Source organism: Terrapene carolina, unplaced genomic scaffold, assembly GCF_002925995.2.
Source record: "Terrapene carolina triunguis isolate 2854851 unplaced genomic scaffold, T_m_triunguis-2.0 Scaffold31, whole genome shotgun sequence".
Taxonomy (NCBI): domain Eukaryota; kingdom Metazoa; phylum Chordata; order Testudines; family Emydidae; genus Terrapene; species Terrapene triunguis.
Window position 1 is genome coordinate 7223764 of NW_020664382.1, and position 19250 is coordinate 7243013.

At 43.3% G+C, this 19250-nt stretch overlaps 1 protein-coding gene across 1 annotated transcript in view; it reads right to left on the reverse strand.

Annotated features, from left to right (window-relative positions):
* Positions 1 to 874: 874 nt before the first annotated feature.
* Positions 875 to 19250, reverse strand: part of MRPS6 (mitochondrial ribosomal protein S6) — a 67542-nt gene continuing 49166 nt past the window's right edge. The window contains exons 2-3 of the mRNA XM_026652091.1: positions 16883 to 17022; positions 875 to 1462 (exon numbers count right to left, since the gene is read on the reverse strand). Of these exons, the coding sequence (XP_026507876.1) occupies positions 1282 to 1462; positions 16883 to 17022 (321 nt within the window). The 3' untranslated portion in view covers positions 875 to 1281. The remainder of the gene's footprint in view (positions 1463 to 16882; positions 17023 to 19250) is intronic.

A 19250-nucleotide genomic window follows, 5' to 3' on the forward strand; every position in this document is an offset into this window, starting at 1 on the left:
CCGCGGCCAGTGGGGGCCGCGATCGGCCGAACCTGCCGCGTCAGCAGGTAAATAAAACTGGCCCTGCCCGCCAGGGTGCTTACCCTGGCGAGCCGCGTACCGAACGTTGCCGACCCCTGGGCTACACCTTTGAAAAAGTGAAACTCTGCAGACTCCAGGAGCAAGATAACAAATTCATTCTTTCCTTATAATAGAAGTAGAGCATTTGCAGAGCAATATCACTAACAAACCCCTCCAAAGTCCTGTGGGAATCAGAGTTCAGTTCCTGGGTTGGTCTCTTGATCTCCAGTTCAGCAAGGGTTGCCGGGGGGAGGGTTTCCAGATGCAGCATGCCCAGTTGGGGAGCGTCCTTTCTAGCTAATTATGCAACAGTGTTTATGGACTTTTGAAGGAAACCACAGCTTGTTGCCTTGATGGGAAAGATGGTGGATACAATGAGAGGACAGGGTAAACAGGGGGAGGGAGAAATGGGGATTTCCTCAGAGATCTAACAGCCATAGAGGACCCCCAGCAGGTAATACTCTAGTGGTAATACCTACCATGTCTCCCCTTGTTTTCTCCATCAGAACAGGAATAGGGAAAAGCCAAAAAATTAGTCCATTTTGTTTGAAATGTTTCTAAATGTAAAGTGTCAGGTGGCTTCAGCTTATAGTAAAACAAAGGACAATAACTTGCATTTTTCTGCTCACACTAGTCCTGTCAGTCTCGGAACCGCCATCTGGAAGTATCTAACCTCTCCCATAGAGAGTGTTTATTTGTACTTAGACCAACCCCTCTGTGATTATATTCAGAACAGTAGGTTAGAATGCCTTATGGCAAGGTATATGCATAACATTTCCCTGCACCTTTTATAGTCTTCAACAATAAACAAAGCTTATTTCAATCACCTTTATTAACTTGCTCAAAAAAAAAGTCACACTGCTATACAGTATACATTGTCAAACAGAGCTTTCTTAATCTACTGTGTACATGTACAAAGTCTGAAGTAATCTTACTGAAAAAAAAATGCTATTTTTAGTCTCCTGATGGGTAGACAGAACTTCATCAGATGTAATGCTTTCCAAGGAAAGCAAATCAATTTTCAGACTAGTCATCAACTATTAACATAAGCATACAAATTAACTATTTAATTTACAACAAAAAAGAAAGCTAAAGGTTACATTAACTCCAGATGCCATATGACTACAATAGATTACTCTGTACATAGACAAAAATTATGACCACAATTGTATCCAAAAGCTGGGCTAAAATAAAAAGTTTCAGATACGATCTTTTGGATACTCATTTTTTCTTGGTATATAGTTTATCTTCATAGTTGACTGGGATTATGCCACTGCATTCTTCTGTCTTTGATACTGGATGCTTTAAAAAAGTAGGTCTAATTACATCAACATCACGTCCTAAATGGTCCATCATCGTTGAAACAATCGCGGGTGGGCCATCAAAGTCTACCAAAAAATACCTGTAATGGAAAACAAACACATACACACACTCAATAAAATAAGATATATGCACTGCAAAAGCTTTTATTCATACCATCATTCTGTCGAAATTGTAAAATCGAACTCCCAATTATCTACAAGGAATACCTTATATTTTGTTTTTTGAACTGTTTTTAAAACAAAGCTCAGTAACATTATGGATTTAAAACACAGGTAAGAATTTATACAGTGCTACACAACCGAAAACAATATAAGTGAGCATCTTTCCTATTCATAGGGCACCATTTCTTGTCTGTGCACTCATACTGGAATCAGGAGTCTGCCTCTACTTACTCCATACATTTACACACTTAGTATTTTTCACACCTTTTAGAAGTCGCATATTTATTTCAGTTAAACAAAATGTATACTTTCCCTCCTTGAATTCAATGCATTTTTCCTCAGGGATCCTTGCCATGTGGAGATTGGACTCACAAACAGATATCAGTGTCAAACATCTAAAGTTTATATATCGTATGGGCAATATTTCGTCCATCCCAATACTGCTTTATAACTGAGTGGACGTTTAAAATAGCAGCAGGAAATGTGTGTGTGTGGGGGGGGGGGAATGGGGGAAGAGAGAGAGAGAGAGAGCTGGAGCTAGCCCAAACGAGCATGTATTCATTAGTGACATGTTTGAACATCTGAAAACTGAGGATGCATGTTGAAATTGTGCACAGGCAGCCCTAACTTGCACAATTGGCACTCATTCAGCAGCTCTGCATACTGTAATGTAGGTCTTGCTGGCCCTGGCAGAATTGCAGAGGTCTTATTTTCACACATGCACAATGTCTGATATTTTCAGCATCAGGCAAGCATTTCTTGTCAGCCATCTATTTATCTGTGACAGATGTACAGGAGCTTACCTATTGCAAGGAGAATCCCACTCTCCATTTCTATTTCAGGTCTCCTATGTCACTTCTGCAGTCACTCATTATGTCAAGTAACTCACGTCTTGGATCTTGTTCCATCAGTTGATTTTTAATTTGGAAGGAATCTTTTAAAACTCCAGTGGGATAGAGCGAGTGGTAAGGTCTATTGCTCTTCACAAACATATGCTAGTCCCACTTTGGAGAAAAGAGACTCAACTGGATATTGTGTTTGTGTGTTTGAAAATAAATCCTCATACAATTCCCATATCGTCAAATGTCCCAAATTTGTTCTGAGCACGAGGCCAATGGCTCTTGCATATTTTGAGTGCACTTACTGCAGCCATCATACTCAAGTCGAAAGTTAAAAAATAGATGGCAATTTGGCATTGTAAATAAAATTGTAGTTATGGGGACTTTTAATCCATCAGTTTGTTTTTTGGTAAGGCTTTAACTACAGTACAGTACAAAGGAAGTCTCAGCTGTCTCTCAGAAGTCCTATTAAAGATTAGACGATTACAGTGAGTAGCCAGTTTCCAACTGCAGCATTCATTAAAGATACAGTAGACAGCGCAATAATTCCCACTTAGATTTTTGTTTTTAAACTTCTGTACAGTTGCATACAAAGCATCACAGCACACTCACAAAAGTGTTGAGCTATGCAACAAGTGCCAGGCACCCAAGATGAGAAACTGGGCCTACATATACATCAGAATACAGAGTGCAGAGAATGTGTCAACAACAAAAAGTTCATTATGTTTTCCATATTATGGCATATGAGGAAAACAAACTCCTCCAATCTAAATACCTGCAATATGAAGTCCCATTAGCATCAACAGGTATTACACACACACACAGAACAAAATTCCCCCACTATGGATGGGCACCACAAAGCCTCTGGGTCTGCCTACACGGCAGCTGGGAGTGAGCCTCCCAGCCCAGGTAGACAGAGGCGCGTTAGCTCTGCTCAAGCTAGCGCGCTAAAAATAGCGGTTTGGAGGTTGCAGGTAAGTGGTTTGGGGTAGCCACCCGAGCTAGGGCCCTGGGGGTCAGGCAGCCTTGGACGAGTGGCTGCGTGTTGCATCATCCACACCGCTATGGCTAGCATGCTAGCTCGAGCAGAGCTAACACAAGTCTGTCTACGTGAGCCGGGATGCTCGCTCCCCGCTGCAGTGTAGACATATCCTATATGCCACTTACGGGTAAAGGAGGGACGTAAGTGGTGCAAAGGTCTTATGCTGGCCTGCTGCACAGAGGTGAATGCTACACGCAAGGAGAAAACAATAAAGGAGGAATTCCTTAACTGAGCATTCCCAGCCCCTAAATGAATGTGCAGCAATGGACACTAGTAACCTTTTGTAGCAGAAGTGCTGCAATTTGGAAAACCAAATTAAAGTACTGAATTTCCCTGTATTAGGCTTGGATGGCAAAATCTCCCATGATACTAATTAAGGGACCTGTCCTGTAGTCTGTACTGAAGCAACTAGTCCCCTTGGGGCAGATCCTCAGCAGATGTAAACTGTCATTGCTCCATTGAAGTCGGGGGGAACTATGACAATTTACACCCCATGAATTCAATAGGACTAGTTATGTGAAGAAACTCCTCTCACGAATGCTATAATGAGGCCTAATTGCAAAGTCTCAGGGACTTCAATGGGGAGCCAGATTGGGCCCAAGACATTTGGAAATCTGAAATGCCTGAATACTTTCTTATCTCCAGTAAGTGAGAGAAGTCACATATTTTAGACATTATTAAAAAAAAAAATGGGTAAAGCCTAACAATAGTGGAATAAATTACAAATCTAACATTTCCCAAAGGATGTGCATGGCCAAGGAAGGAAAATCCTATTTTCAGTTAAAATATTGACTACCACAGCAAAGATGCAGGACCCTGAAATCCTTGCATAGTTACAACCAAAAAGGAAAGGAAATTCCAAGCAAATTCTAATAGACCGTACTACATCAAAGTCTGCATGCTCTTTAGCAACAACATTCATTCATGAACCGCCCCCCCTTTCCATACTATTTTGGCTTTGCTTTTACAGAATTTCATTCCATTTCTAAATGCAAGTTGTGTGCTGCTTTTTACTGTGCTCCTAAAACTGCAATAGCTTTTCTCCCATAGGCAGGTTTACTACTTTGTGGTCTCTCACACATAAGCAGACAGTGGAAATTTCCACTGACGCACTGTTGATAAATGAAGGAGAAGTGGGGGATGGGAAGGATGAGCTACTCCAGCACATCAGTGTGTCTTTTTCACAGAGTAGGTATTTTATCTGAAGATACAAAAATGCAGCAGTTGGGAGAATGCAATTTATAAACCATACTAACCATCCTTCCTTCAGTGTAATAAAGCAGTAATTGCTCTGATCTATAAACAGGAGGGGGGGGATAACAAGTATTTTTGCCTTTTGTTTCCATTAATTTAATTGTGCTTAAACAAAAAAACAAAACACAAAAACCCTGCTGTGATTCATGAGCTGATCTGGAACCCTGCCCATAAAGACAAATGCATTTAGTCAGGGATATATATCTAGATATAGGTATTTAAACCTACAGTTCAATACTGCACACAGCAGGCTAACATTTTTCTTAGTTTAAAGCAGTCAGCTGTGAACAGACACACAAATATTGGAGCTACTGTTTGTCAGCTGACCAAAATAAAACCCCAGCAAGGCTGAGAAGAGGATAAAAAGGAATATAGGAGATAAAGAGAGTCTCTTTTTGCAAGCACAGCTGGAAAATGGAGTTTCAACTCTCTAGGAGTTAGCAAAGTCATCGGGGAGAAATACAGGAAAATTCCACTCTGATTCACTTTGAGACCACAGTTATTTTTGTAATCCTGTTCTACGGTAAATAGAAGGGTCATTTAAATACAGGACAGCAGAACCTTTATCTGCTGAAATGTCAGTGCTATCAAAGGAAGGGGGGGCTCCCTTTGCATCTTAAAATAGCCAAATTTCATTTCTTATATATCCAGACCAAGAATTATTTCAACCTTTAGCCCCAAAATTACCCACATCTCTGTTTTTAAATGTGTACTTTGACTTAGGAGACACATGAGAAGCTCCTTGATCAAAGCTTGCTTTTAAATCCCCTTGGGCCATGGCTCTCAGCCTACGTGTACTGTGACACGAGAGAAAGGGAAGAATTGAAAGAGGATGAGTGGTTGGCAATCTGGTTAGCTACCCAAAGAAGTTTCCACCTCCTGCAAAGGAGAGAATGTTAGATATGATTAGCCCTCATGCTTTAGGACTCCTCTTTTCTTTAGAAGCTTTAAATCTAGGGGCTTGTCTACACTGGCACTTTACAGCACTGCAACTTTCTCGCTCAGGGGTGTGAAAAGACACTTCCCTAAGCGCAGCAAGTTTCAGCGCTGTAAAGTGCCAGTGTAGACAAGCCCCAGTGCTAGTAGCTACTCCCCTCGTGGAGGTGGGTTTTTTACAGCACTAGTGCCGCGACTACACAGCCATGTTAAAGCACTGCTGCGGCAGCACTTTAACGTTGCTAGTGAAGAGATGCCCTAAGTAAGTTTCCGTAATGGAGAGGTTGAGGGGGTCGGAGAGAGTGCAGGCTCTAATCTACAGGTAGGATGGGAGTGTCCAGCAGGATTCAGACTGGAGGACAAAAGGGATGACGTTATAATGAGAGTTACTAGATGTTTCTGCCAAAACTAACCTAAGTGAAATAGTTAACTTTGACATTTGAAATACCATTGTTAGACATTTGCATTAGCACCCCATTGAGGCCTGAGGTCACATTATAGGTTTGTTTTTTGTCACTCTGGATTTTAAACATTATAAAGGCTCCCAGAGAATTCTGATGGACACTCATTATTTTTACTCTTATAAATCAAAAGAAATAAAATTACATCCAGATGGTATGAGTTTGTGAATAAGGATTCAACCCCTCTTGCTCAAATGGAAATACTGTTCTGTAACAAGCTGCCTATTTAAAAATAAGTTGTACAAGAACAGCACCTAGCCTCAAAATACATAGTACTAAGAAGCGGAAAGCCTCAACAACACACTACCTGGCACTTGCACAATAATGCTTCTAATATCCGAGCCACTTTACGAACATTAAAATTGTTAAAAACACCCCTCTGAGGAATTATCCCCATTTTACACATTGGGAAACTGAGGTACAGAAACATGAAAGGAGCAAATCCTATCCCCCGAGGAGGGGACAGAGTCACCCACTGCTGTGTGTATCCTGTAATCCTTCCTCCACAGAGGAGGGGATGCTAGGGGGTAGAGAGGCTAGTCAAACTACTCCAGGAGGCTGGATTAACAGCTATGGAGCAGATCCACTATAAGGAGCTCCCCAAAGCTCAGGTGAGCTATTCAAGCTGAAATTCCCTTCTAGAAGGCAGCTCATATGATATTCCCAGTATCACACAGTGAATCAACAGCAGAGCAAGAAACACAACTTAAGTTCCCTGACTTCTAGTCCTGGGTTCTATCAGGTGTTCTATTCCATTTTTTATACCCTACCCATAACTGTGGTATCTGAGCGCCAATATAGCAAGAAAAGCAAGATCTGAATTTGCTGTGTCAGAAAACAAATAGGCTGATGAGACACGTAGGAATAAACATCAAAACAAAAAAAAGATTGAGTGGCATGTGGGCAAATAAATGAAGGCTGCTACCTTTTCAAAATTAAACCTGAGAAGGAAGAAAACAACAACAACAAGGTGAAAAAAGCTGGCAAATAGCACATGGTATTTATTATGAATAACCAAAATTATGCATAGTTTGCTGTGGAACTCACAAATAAATGAAATGAATTTTAGAGTGTGTGTGGACAGAGCTAAGGAAGTTACTGAATTCCAAATAGATTATAGAAAAAATAAACAGACAAGGTGGGCGAAGCAATATCTTTTATTGGACCCAATCTTTCTGTTACACAGAGAAACTGAATTTAAAATGTTCAGTGCTGTTTCACAAAAAACATCTCCACTAACAAATCTGACCTTCTCTAGGGCACAGAGAGATACAGGGTCAGAGGCAGCATTCTAAAACTTTGGATTCCTGGCTCCTATTCCTGTGCTCAGATCAACATGTACTCGCTCTCTCTAGGTTATTAGATCATTCATTACTGAAGTAGCAGGTGAACCTCATTTCAAAGTTCTCCTTTGCAGACTATATTGTGACAGATCCCCCAAAATGAACTAAAAATCTAGCAAAACATCAACCGGCCTCACCCAGTGCCTTCAGCTGTAGATGTCATGAACTTAAAGAGCCCTCCTGCTTTAGGCTATATAAAGGAACCGCCATGCTAAAGAAAACCCACAAAGTGTTCCACCATATCCAGCACGATCCACAAGTTACATTGCAGCGATCCAACATTTTAAAAACAATGGCAACATACTTCCACTCAAGTGCTAGCAAAATCTGTAACCCACGTACAGTACTATAACTTCATTAGACACTCTAATTTGAGCACTTTTTAAAATAAAGTTACTTTGAGAGCTCCAAGGTGTATAATATTTTATGCGGTACCTACAAAGTCTCAAGCCTAACATCATTTGGATTTAAACACTAATTCGCTCCCTATTAAAACAGTTTATGTTAATTTATTTCACAAGCTAGCAAACACCAACACACATGTTCAGAACAGTAGAATTTTGCATTAAATAAAAACTGAATTAGTGTATTAGTGTCAATATAGCTCATGTAAAAATTAGATGCACATAAAAGCCAGATAAGACAATACACAGAGAGTGAGGACTATTGTTTGGAGGAAGGTCCCCCTGGTTTATATTCTTCCAGCAGTTCTTCTGATGCACTGTGACCTCAGGCAAGTCACTTAGTCTCTCTGTGCCTCAGTTTATCCATCTACAAGATGAAATTATTACTTACCAACTGCTCCAAGGCGTTGTGGGGTGTTATACAGTATATTCGACCCAAGGTTCTAAAAATGTTTTGCAAATGTTAATATTTGCAAAGCGTTATTACTAGTCCTAAACTGAGCTAGCATAAACAATACCACAGGTATTAATATTAAATATCCTCCAGTTTTACATTAAAACACCAATACAGCAATAATTTAGTCAAATTTTTTCCTAAATTTACCCCAACATGCACACAAAAATTTATAGTTTTTGTATTGTTTAAAGCATACTAAGAGCTCACATGCTCCTAGCAGCTCAGAGCTGATGTTTATTCTTCGGACAAGCAAATTTTAATTTCTTTTTTAAAAAGCCATAATTTGCCTAACCTCCCCCCCACCACCACCACCACCACCACCAAACATTAGGGGGAAAACATACAGCACCAGAAATTCCAGGTATTAAAGGTGAATTTTGGTCCTATGGAAGTCAATGCAGAAGTCCCATGGTCTTCAATGAAGCCAGGATTCCACCTTATGTATTATTTTGGCCCCCCAATGACATATCTATATCATAAAGGTCAGCTATTGTAAGTGATTAGCAAGTTATGTGCTTAAAAACAAAAAGGAATATAGCAAGCTACAGCTATTCCTAAATTTAAAAAATGGTATTTAGGAAAGGTAAGCAATATTTCACCCACCACAATAGGCTATAAAAGAGCTGTTTTTCTGTTCAGGGAACATTTTATACACCTAGCTCTCAAAATATACACTAATATGAATTGCTAGCCATCTTCTCACCATTACTCAAATTTAAAGGCTCAGGTATCATGTTTCAGTGTAATGTATACACCGTCCAAGTTCCTGGGAAAACTATTACTGCTACAATGTTTGCACAAGAGTTGTTTGTCAAGGACACAGCAGATTGCACAGAGGTAAATTTAAGAGGAAGACACAGGTACCTGAATTTGTACCAGTTAAAGTGCTGCCCCCACCTTCAACATACACATTCTCCTTCACAGTAAATACAATTTGCTTACTAAGATCTAGGGAACTTTACACGTCGGCTGAGATCTTCAAAGCTGCCTAGAGGATTTAGACACCCAATTTCCATTAATTTTAATAGCAATTGTGGGTCTAAAAATCTCTTATGGGCTTTGAAAAATGAAAACATTAAAGTAAGTAGAGATCAGTTGGCTGTAAAATTCCCATTACCTGACAATGCCCCTGGGCAGGACTGGATTTACCATGAAACAAACCGTGCGGTGGCACGGGGCCCCCAACAATGGGGGGCCCCCAAAATGCAGGACAAGTATCTGACAACCTGCCCCCGAGTCCCAGCCGGCAGCGCAGCAGGGCTCTGGCAGGCAGGCTGCCTGCATGGCATGGCTGGTGGCCCCACGCCGCTCCCGGAAGTGGCCGTCTGCTGGTACGTCTCTGCGCACCCCTGGCCGGGGGGGGGGGGGGGGGGGGCAGGCGGCAGCACACGGAGACCCACTGCCCCCCTCCCCCAAAGGGGCGCACAGAGACATGCCAGCCGCAGGGCTAAGGCAGCTCCCTGCCCACTCTGCCTCCCTCCCTTTGCGATGCTTTGCTCCCGGAAGTGGCCGGCATGTCCCTGCAGCCCCGGGGGGGGGGTGGGGTGCGTCTCCATGCGCTGCCCCCACCCTGAGCGCCGACTCCGCAGCTCCCATTGGCCGGGGATGGCGCCTACAAGCAGTGGTGCAGGGAGACTCCCTGGTCCCCTGTCCCCCCCTCCCCCGCCTAGGAGCCGCTGCCGGAGGGGGGTGTGCTGGTCACTTTGGGAGCCGCACCACCCGAGGTAAGTGCCACCCCCCGCCCCAGCCCAGAGCCTGCACTCAGCACCCAAACTTCCTCCCAGAGCCCACGCCCTGCACCCCCGCCCCAATCAAGGTACCTTACTTTATTTTCGTTTACTTCCCATTACTTATAAAATAGGAGGAGGATGAAGAAGAAAAGAATGAAAAATGGAAGGGAGATAAGAGAGAATGTTCTTTTTCTTGGCTGCGTCCTTAGGGGCGGCCCCAAAAATGAAGCTGCGCACAGGGCTCCACTAACTCTAAATCCGCCACTGCCCCTAGGTATTCCTAAAATACTCGTTTGCCCCTCATATAGCAACAGCATTCTCTGAAGAGTGGCATGCTAGCACTAGTATCAGAGGGGTAGCCGTGGTTGCTGCTTTTACAGATCCAGACTAAGAGTCCTGTGGCACCTTATAGACTAACAGACGTATTGGAGCATGAGCTTTCGTGGGTGAATACCCACTTCGTCGGATGCATGTAGTGGAAATTTCCAGAGGCTGGTATAAATATGCAAGCAAGAGTGAGTCAGGCCACATGCATCCGACAAAATGGGCATTCACCCACGAAAGCTCATGCTCCAATACGTCTGTTAGTCTATAAGGTGCCACAGGACACATGGTAGCACTACAGATCCAGACAACAAACAACTGCCCTACAATTGACCTCTGAATAAACATTTTCCTGTTTGACTCATCTCCGTTTAGCAAAGGCATTACATTAACCCGGCTAAGTACTGTGGCGGCTTACTATGTATATTATACTGTATGATTTTGTGCCATGTTTCTCAGTCAAACCCAGCTTTATTATATATTGCACATGAAGAGTCTACCTGTATTTTAAAATGCAATTAACTAGATGGAAAAAGAATATTCAGTAAAACAAATGGCTCCAACTATGGTCTGTGGACCACAGAGCACTTTTTGGTGGGATTGTTAAGAGCTGGCAGGGTCACCCAGTGCTGACTCTCTACCTTATTCCCAACTGAGAAAAACAAAATGGGTAGAAGGGGGAGCTTAAACAAAGAGCAAAAGCAGACAGTATAATTATTGTTTTATCCTTCTAGAAAAAACAATCACACTAAAGACAATCGAAAACCCATTATATAATTTCCTGTTACTTTTTCACGTAAACAATCCCCGTAGCTGGCACAGGGACATTATGCCTCTATAAGTGGAAGGCAGGCGGTTCATGTGATGGTCACTGGGAGGAGACTGTCTCCCATGGACAATCTCTGTTAAAATGTGGCCTACACTATGAATGTTTTACTGTAAGAGTTCTCACACTGTTTACCAGCCAGGAGGCCAAAGGCTAGGGTTACCATTCGTCCGGATTCCCCCGGACATGTCCGGCTTTTTGTGCTAAAAATAGCGTCCGGGGGGAATTCGTAAATGTCCGGACTCTCTCCCCCCCCCCCCCCCCATGCAGAGCGTGTGCGGCTAACAGGGCAGCCGGCCGGATGGTGCCACTTACATGGGGCTCTGACAGCCACAGAGAGCCCCATCTCCTCTCCCCTGCAGCAGAGATCACTCCCTCCCTCCCTCCCTGCATTCGCAGATCGCCTCTGGCAGTCTGGAGCTCCTCCCCCGCTCCTCCTGCCCAGCGTGCCGGGACGAGCGGCACGGTAAGGGGGCCAGGGGGTTGGAGAAGGAGCAGGGAGGTTCTGGAGGGGGTAGTCAAGAGATGGGGGGGATCGGGAGTTCGGGGGGGGCTTTCTGGGGGGGGGTTTGGATGAGGTTTTGGGCAGTCAGGGTACAGGTAGGGGGTAGAGTCCTAGGGGGGCAGTCAGAGGACAAGGAACAGAGAGGCTTAGGTAGGGGTTGGGGTTCTGGAGGGCAGTTAGGAGCAGGGGTCCCAGGAGGGGTAGTCAGGGGACAAGGAGCGGGGGGTGGTGTTTGGGAGTTCTGGGGTGGGGGGCTGTCAGGGGGCAGGAGTGGGGAGAGGGATCGGAGCAGTCAGGGGACAGGGAACAGAGGGGTTTAGATGGGTCGGGAGTTCTGGGTGGGGCTGTCAGGGGGTGGGGAGTGGTTGGATGTGGCATGGGAGTCCCAGGGGTCTGTCTGGGGGTGGGGGTGTGGATAAGGGTTGGGGCAGTCAGGGTACAGGTAGGGGATAAGGTCCTAGGGGGCCAGTTAGGATGGGGGGAGGGTCTCAGGAGGGGGCAGTCAGGGGACAAGAGGCAGGGAGGCTTAGTAGGGGGTGGAGTCCTGGGGGGCAGTTAGGGGCAGGGGTCCCAGGAGGGGGCAGTCAAGGGACAAGGAGCGGGGGGGGGGGTTGGGAGTTCTGAGGGGGGCAGGAAGTGGGAGGGAGTGGAAGGGGCAGGGGTGGGGCTAGGGCAGAATGGGGGCGGGGCTAGGGTGTGGCTCCTCCCGTCCTCTTTTTTGCTTGCTGAAATATGGTAACCCTACCACAGGCTAGTGGATTCAGCATACATCCCAAGCCCACAAGCATCTGGAAACAAAGGGAAGCAATCAGTTGTGGAGTTCGCTCTACTAAGAGTCACATAAAACCACCACGCAAGGCTTTGAAAGATTCAGAATTGTGTCCTATCCGTCTCTTCTTATTAGACATAATACCACCTACACCTCTCATAGTGGCCTTTTAGTTTCTTTCATAAATAGCTTTGGCAGAATGGGAGATGGTGCTGTGACACTTAAAACCAAGTTAATGAGAAATTAGAGTTAAACAGCATTCAAAAATTGCCTATTAAAGGGATGATTAATTTAAGATTTTTTAATAAAAGCCAGGTTGCTGGATGCAGATTTAGCTCACTGTAATATTTTGATAAACTACTGTGCTTTTCACAGTGTGTACCATTTTAAATAAAACAAATACCCTTACAAGTGTTGTAGGGAGGGAACAAAGTGATTTTAAAAGGTGAATAAAGAACTGGCTTGTATTTCCTATTCCTAGAATTTGCTTAATTACCTGAGTTACCTAAGGTTTTAAACACAGAAAATATCCGATGGCACATCAATAATCCAGCACAAATGAGTACTGCAGCACAGCTCTATCTGATACATAAGAGCAATCACAGCACATGGGGACCTCCAGGGACACACTCCCAATTATTATAGCCACAGCTTGAACAGCACTGCCTGTTATTAAGGTTGCCCAACACTTCCCACTGTACAGACCCTGTTTTAACTTGCTCACAACTTTGCTAAACTTAAACCGTTTGGGTTGAAATTTTACATGCTGGGTGACTGCCTCAAGTTGAGGGTTGTTATGTGTGTTGGTGTTTTTTATTTATTTTATTTCAGCGAAAACAGTTCAGGCACTTCTAACAAGGCCAAGAAAAAAATACGTTGTTTTGTCCAGGTTTAAAAATTCTTGAAACCTCTCTCTGAACAGCTCTAGCCTCCCATGCTTTGGAGCAGGGACTTGAATTTGGCAGGGATGTGCCTTTTGCCATGAAAATCCACCCAAACATGGCCAAGTTATAAGTCTGAAAAACTGTAGTTTGCACTGGCTCAGTAGAGACTTCTTAGATTACAACAGCTAAAATCTCTGATGATTCCATCCTCACTGAGCATGCTTGAGCCTCTCACAGCTCCTGCATGTCACTGGACTGCACATGCACCAGCCCCACTGAGCATGCTCCAGTTCAGGACCACATGGGCGAAGAGCTGGGTACTCGAGTTGAGAGCACGGAGCCTGTCTCTCCCTGTGTGCTCAATATCCGCACTGCTGGCATCCAAGCAGCATGGAGAAGTAAACAGTCTGACTCTAATGCAGAGGAGACAAAAGCCAGACAGGGAAGAGGAAAAGGAGTAGATTGGGACAAGAAGACTGGGACTAGAGGATGGGCGAGACAGGGAGAAACTGAGACTAGGACTAGCTGGGCAAGGAGACTGGGACTTGGAGCTGGGTGGGGAAAGGGAGACTGGCCCTGGGAGGGAAAAGAGGCTGGGATTGGGAGCTGGTAACGCAAGTGAGAAGGATGAGCAGGTTGGCTCGTGGGGGGGGGGGGGGGGGGGGAGACAGAGTTGGTTAGACAAGGAGACTGGGGCTAGGAACCAGTGAGGGGAGCCAACAGGAGCAAAGGAGAGGGGGAAGATAGATCTAGCAAACAGCTTGGGTGAGGAGGCATAACTGAGCAAGGAGACTGGGCCAAGCAACCAGGAAGGGGCCAGACTGGGATAAGGAGCAAAACGCACTATGGAACTTCTAGTGCATGGTAGCAAGGCCCATGTGGACAGCTAAAACGTGGCACATTAGTGCACTGCAGGTTCACATCCTGGCCTGCAGCACACTATCTCATCATGTAGATAACTTTTATGGTTGCTGTGCATCCTTAATTTGTCCCTCCTTGTGCTTATATGCCTATGCATTATGATAGTCTTTAATTACATGATCACATATTTTCCCACAGGACCCCTGCCTCATTCAGTGCACAGAATGGACCTGCTCTAGGGATGAATCTGGGTTGTGCAGTAGAGGAGGCTGCTGTTTATTAGGACCCCTGACTCATTTGTTGCAGAAGTTGAAAGATGTGTAATGAATGAGGCAGAGGACTGCAGGAAGACAACAGGAAATCTCATGGTTAAGACAACTGAACAGTGCCCAGGAGAACTGGATTCTATCCCTACCTCTGCCACAGAATTCCTATGTCATGCTGGGCTTGTCACTTGAACCAAATTGTGTGTTCCTCATTTTCTGGAAGCCTGACTTGACAGGGGTCTGATTTGCAGAAGTGCTGAGCACTCACAGCTGCAACTGAGGTCAATGGGAGCTGTGCTTGAATATATAATGCAAATACCCTGCCAAGTCAGGTCCTAGGCATCTCAAATTGGACACCCAAAATTAGTAGATACTTTTGACCTGAATCTATCTGTGCTTCAGTTCCCCATTTGTAAAATGGGGATAATGTCACCCACAACATCCTGTTAGATGAGTGAAGATAAATGAATATCTGTGAAACATTCAAATACTACAGTGTTGAGTGCCATAGGAAAACCCACATGGAAATTAGTATTTCTGCATTCAGAGAATGGTTTGAACAGTGTGCAGTAAATAAGGTCTGCAGCCATATATTGAACAATGGGAACAAAACTTGAAACACTGAATAGTTGCTCATTCAGTGTATACTGTCCATCCTGTGCACTGAATGAGGCAGGAGACAAATTAAGGTTGCACAGGCAAACTTAATTCTGTCATTTCCTTACTTCTGAGTGCTTGACTTTGCAATTTTAATGTTCTTTTAATGTAGCTGTTTGTGTGCAATTGTATATAGCACCAGAAACATGCATGGCAAGTGACAGAAAATGCAGCCCCAGATCTGAAGAGGCCACAATTTATTTGTTAGATCCTGTGAACAGTTACTTTCATGTTTAGACAATGAGACTAAACACTGGACTAATGGCTTGCAGGATTAAGCAATGCACCAGTGCATGATAATTACAAACACCAAGAAGGAAGGGAGGAGGAAGGTGATGGTCATACAGTGCTGTTGCTTTGGTTAGCAATATGCACGTCATGGAGGTTTCAAGGTTTTGTTTGAGTGGGGGAGAGGGGGAATTGTTTGTTGGTTTTGTTTCTCCCCCTCAAACTGGCAGAGATCACTTCTGACTTTACACAGCAGAATAAAAAGGTCTTCTCAAGTGGGACTGAATTTGTGAGTCAACCGTGAGGAGAGAAGTTGAGACAGGCTATGCAGCTTAAACATACATCTTTCAAAGTGTACGTGATTTTCCCTTTGCATGTACCCAACCTATCCAAAGGTTAGTTTGCATATTGGCTGGCCATCAAATTTCACATATTTATGTTAAAAATATTAAGAAAAATGCATCTAATTGTTATTTTGAGTATTGTATGCAGCCACTATGTAATACTCGTTGCCTAGCAACATTTCTCAATCCTTGCAGAGAGGCAGCATATCAGAGGTAGTCTCGAAGAGTTTAACAGCAGCAAAGCACACGGTTAAGCAATCAAAAGGATGAAATCTTCATTACATTCTCGCTGCATCCAGGAAGAGAGTTTATATTCAATATAATAATGCAGTATATCACATAAACTCATTCTGCAAAAATTATCCCCAAAATAATCAAGTCATTATTATACTTCCCTCAAATTATGTAGACAGATAGTCCTCTTTAATTAAAAAACAGCATCATGGAAACAAGCATGTCTTACAGGGCACATATGGCAGCCAACAGTTCAAACATGTTGGAATAAAAAAAAAAAAAATCGTCACTACTGCCAATTAGTATTGGCATTTCATTTACAGTCAATAGATCCTGTTGTTGTTGTAGTTGAAGTCCTATCACTGGCTTCTGGGAAAAAAAAAAAAATTACGCATCCAGGAAGAAGCAGTGTCTTTATTACGGAAGGTATCTCTCAGGGTATGTCTACACGGCAGTCAGACATCCGCAGCTGTCCCATGCCAATTAACTTGGGTTCACGGGGCTCGAACTAAGGGTGTGTTTAACAGCAGTGTAGATGCTGCAGCCCAAGCTCTAGGACCCTCCCACCTACCATGGTCCTAGAGCCCGGGCTCCAGCATGAGCCCAGACATCTACACCGCAGTTAAACAGCCCAAGCCCCACAAGCCCAAGTCAGCTGGCATGGGTCAGCCGAGGGTTTTGAACTGCAACGTAGACACACGATCAGAATACAGCTTGTTTAGACACTTGAAACAAGACTATTTGCAGCACTATGGTTTATGGACTTACAATAAAAACTAACTCACACAAGATAAAAATACTTAGAACTCATAGTGCTTTACAAGTTATATGCCAATAGTCATAGGATACTTATCTGGGTTACCCATCTCCTATATATTTAATCTGATACCCACAGAAAAGACCAAACCAGCCACCATAAATGTTTACATTTTAAGAGATCAAAGGGATTTTAAGGGATCTTATATAGACCATACCCTCCTCTTCTGTGATCTTGATTATGCTTGGAGATTTTATATGGCAGTGATCTTTCTCCCAGGTTTTCCAAGTTCCTCACAACTGCTCCTCTCTCCATCAAAGCCTCTATTGTGCGCTTCAGTGTAGCAGCCACCTCAGGCTTCAAAGAAAAAGAAAAAGAAAAAGAAACATACTCAGATAGGGTTCTAAGTTAATTAGAATCAATTAATATAGTTGCCTGGTTAAACTGTTAGAGGAGGCAAATTAGCAACACAACAAGCCAATGAGGAAACATGAATTGACAACTTGCTCAAATATAAAAACAGAAATTTTGAAACTGTAGCCCTGACTCTGCTACCATTGAGTTCAATGATGCAAAATCAGGCTCTATCAACAGGGAAAAAAGCCAAAACAGCCGATGGGCCTGATTTACCTCTGCCCTGCACCTTATATAGTCATTTATACCAGTTCACTCTGATTTTGAATCATTTTGCGTGCTATTTGTACTTGTATAAATAAATACATGAGGTTCAGGGGAATAGTGAATCAGCCCCAGTGGTTTTAAAGTTCTAATCAGATTTCCATGGACCATTAACACAATAAATAAATCAATGCATTAACAACAATTTCTCAGTCCAATAAAACTGGCATAATTTATAGTGTTGCTCAACATAATAACCAAATCAATTAAAAAGTATACAAAGGGAATCAGCCAAAGTTTGGCTGATTTCAGATACCACTGATTAGCAAGAGACTTATTTTACATGGTCATTTCAATTATGTATGTGTAAAAAGAACATGGAGCCTTGTTTAGATTCATGGTGAAATATTTCACTGACTTTATAAATGTCTGGCATTTGAGCAAAAGTTTGGCTTTATTTATGAAATAAGGAATTGAAAAGGACAAAGTATAAATGAATTCTGCTCCTAACAAGTGATTGTTCTTATCTGAGGAATGGACACACTGCCAAAGACTAAAGTTTGCTTCTGAGTACATATCAAGGTTAGTTTATAGTTTTAGACCAGTTACTTCAACACTCACCTTTCACCATTACTTTATTTCATCTTTATTTATAGAAGAGCTAAAATAAACGTTTCAGTTGTGCATCTTCAAGTTCGTTGGAACTTGGTAAGGAGGATTATCAACATTCCCAGGGAACAACACATTCATCCTACTGTTTATGACACACTAAGTGATGTTGACAGGCAATCTCAAGAACCACAAACACGTTGTTAATACAGTGTTTCTAGATGTTGATGTGAGAAGTAAGAGGAAGTACTTTGGGGTAACAAATCCCATACGGAGAAGGGAAAACGGAGACTAAGTAGTTCTAATGTCCAACAGAATTATAAAAAAGTATGCTGTACAGATACTTATAAGATAACATCTCACATCAAAACATATTCCTGTGCTCACTTGCTTGATGTAATGACAATAGCTGGAAATAAGAAAGTTATGAAATATACTTAGCAAAGTTTTTAAATGGTTAGCATTTAAGTAAACATACCACCGTGAGTCTTAGCATTCCCTCTCAGCCTGAAGTGACCTTGTGTAATTCCTCACTTACCTTATCTGTAAAATGAGTGAATATTAGTTACCTCCCTCTAAGGTAGGAATATGAAGCCTTGGTTAAGAACAAAAGGTAACCAGAAATATTAACAGCAGTCAGTGAAAGAGCTGTTACCAGAATTCATGGTCTCCTGGCTTGCAGCTCAGTGCAAATTGCCCTAGGCCAGGGGTTTTCGAACTGGAGGTCAGGACCCCTCAAGGGGTCGCGAGGTTATTACATGGGAAGTCATGAGCTATCAGTCTCCACCCCAAAGCCCGCTTTGTCTCAAGCATTTATAATGGTGTTAAATATATAAAAAGGTGTTTTTAATTTATAAGGGGGGGGTCACACTCAGATGCTTGTTTTGTGAAAGGGGTCACCAGTACATAAGTGTGAGAACCACTGCCCTAGGCTATAGGATATCTTATAGGGGAGCGTTTCCCCTCTCGTTTTACCAGACATGCAAATGCAGCATAGACATGCACCATATCTACAGAGCTTGCTGGACTAACAGTGCCAAAAGCCTGGGAACTGACAAGAACAAAGGAACTCTGGCTGGGTTAGAAGGACTCATTCTCCAGAGAGAGGGAAGTTGCCGGGGAAGTGTTTGGCAAAAGCAGAATGACACATAGGTGCTGCAACTAGGATTGCAGGGGTGCTGCAGCAGCCCCTGGCTTGAAGTGGCTTCCATTATATACAGGGTTTTACAGTTTGGTTCAATGGCTCTCAGCACCCCCACTATAAAAATTGTTCCAGCACCCCTGGAATGACACCCAAGACCTGCTGGAGTGTTTGAAGAAACTAGGCCTGCCTAGGCTACTGTCGAGATGGTAAGCCT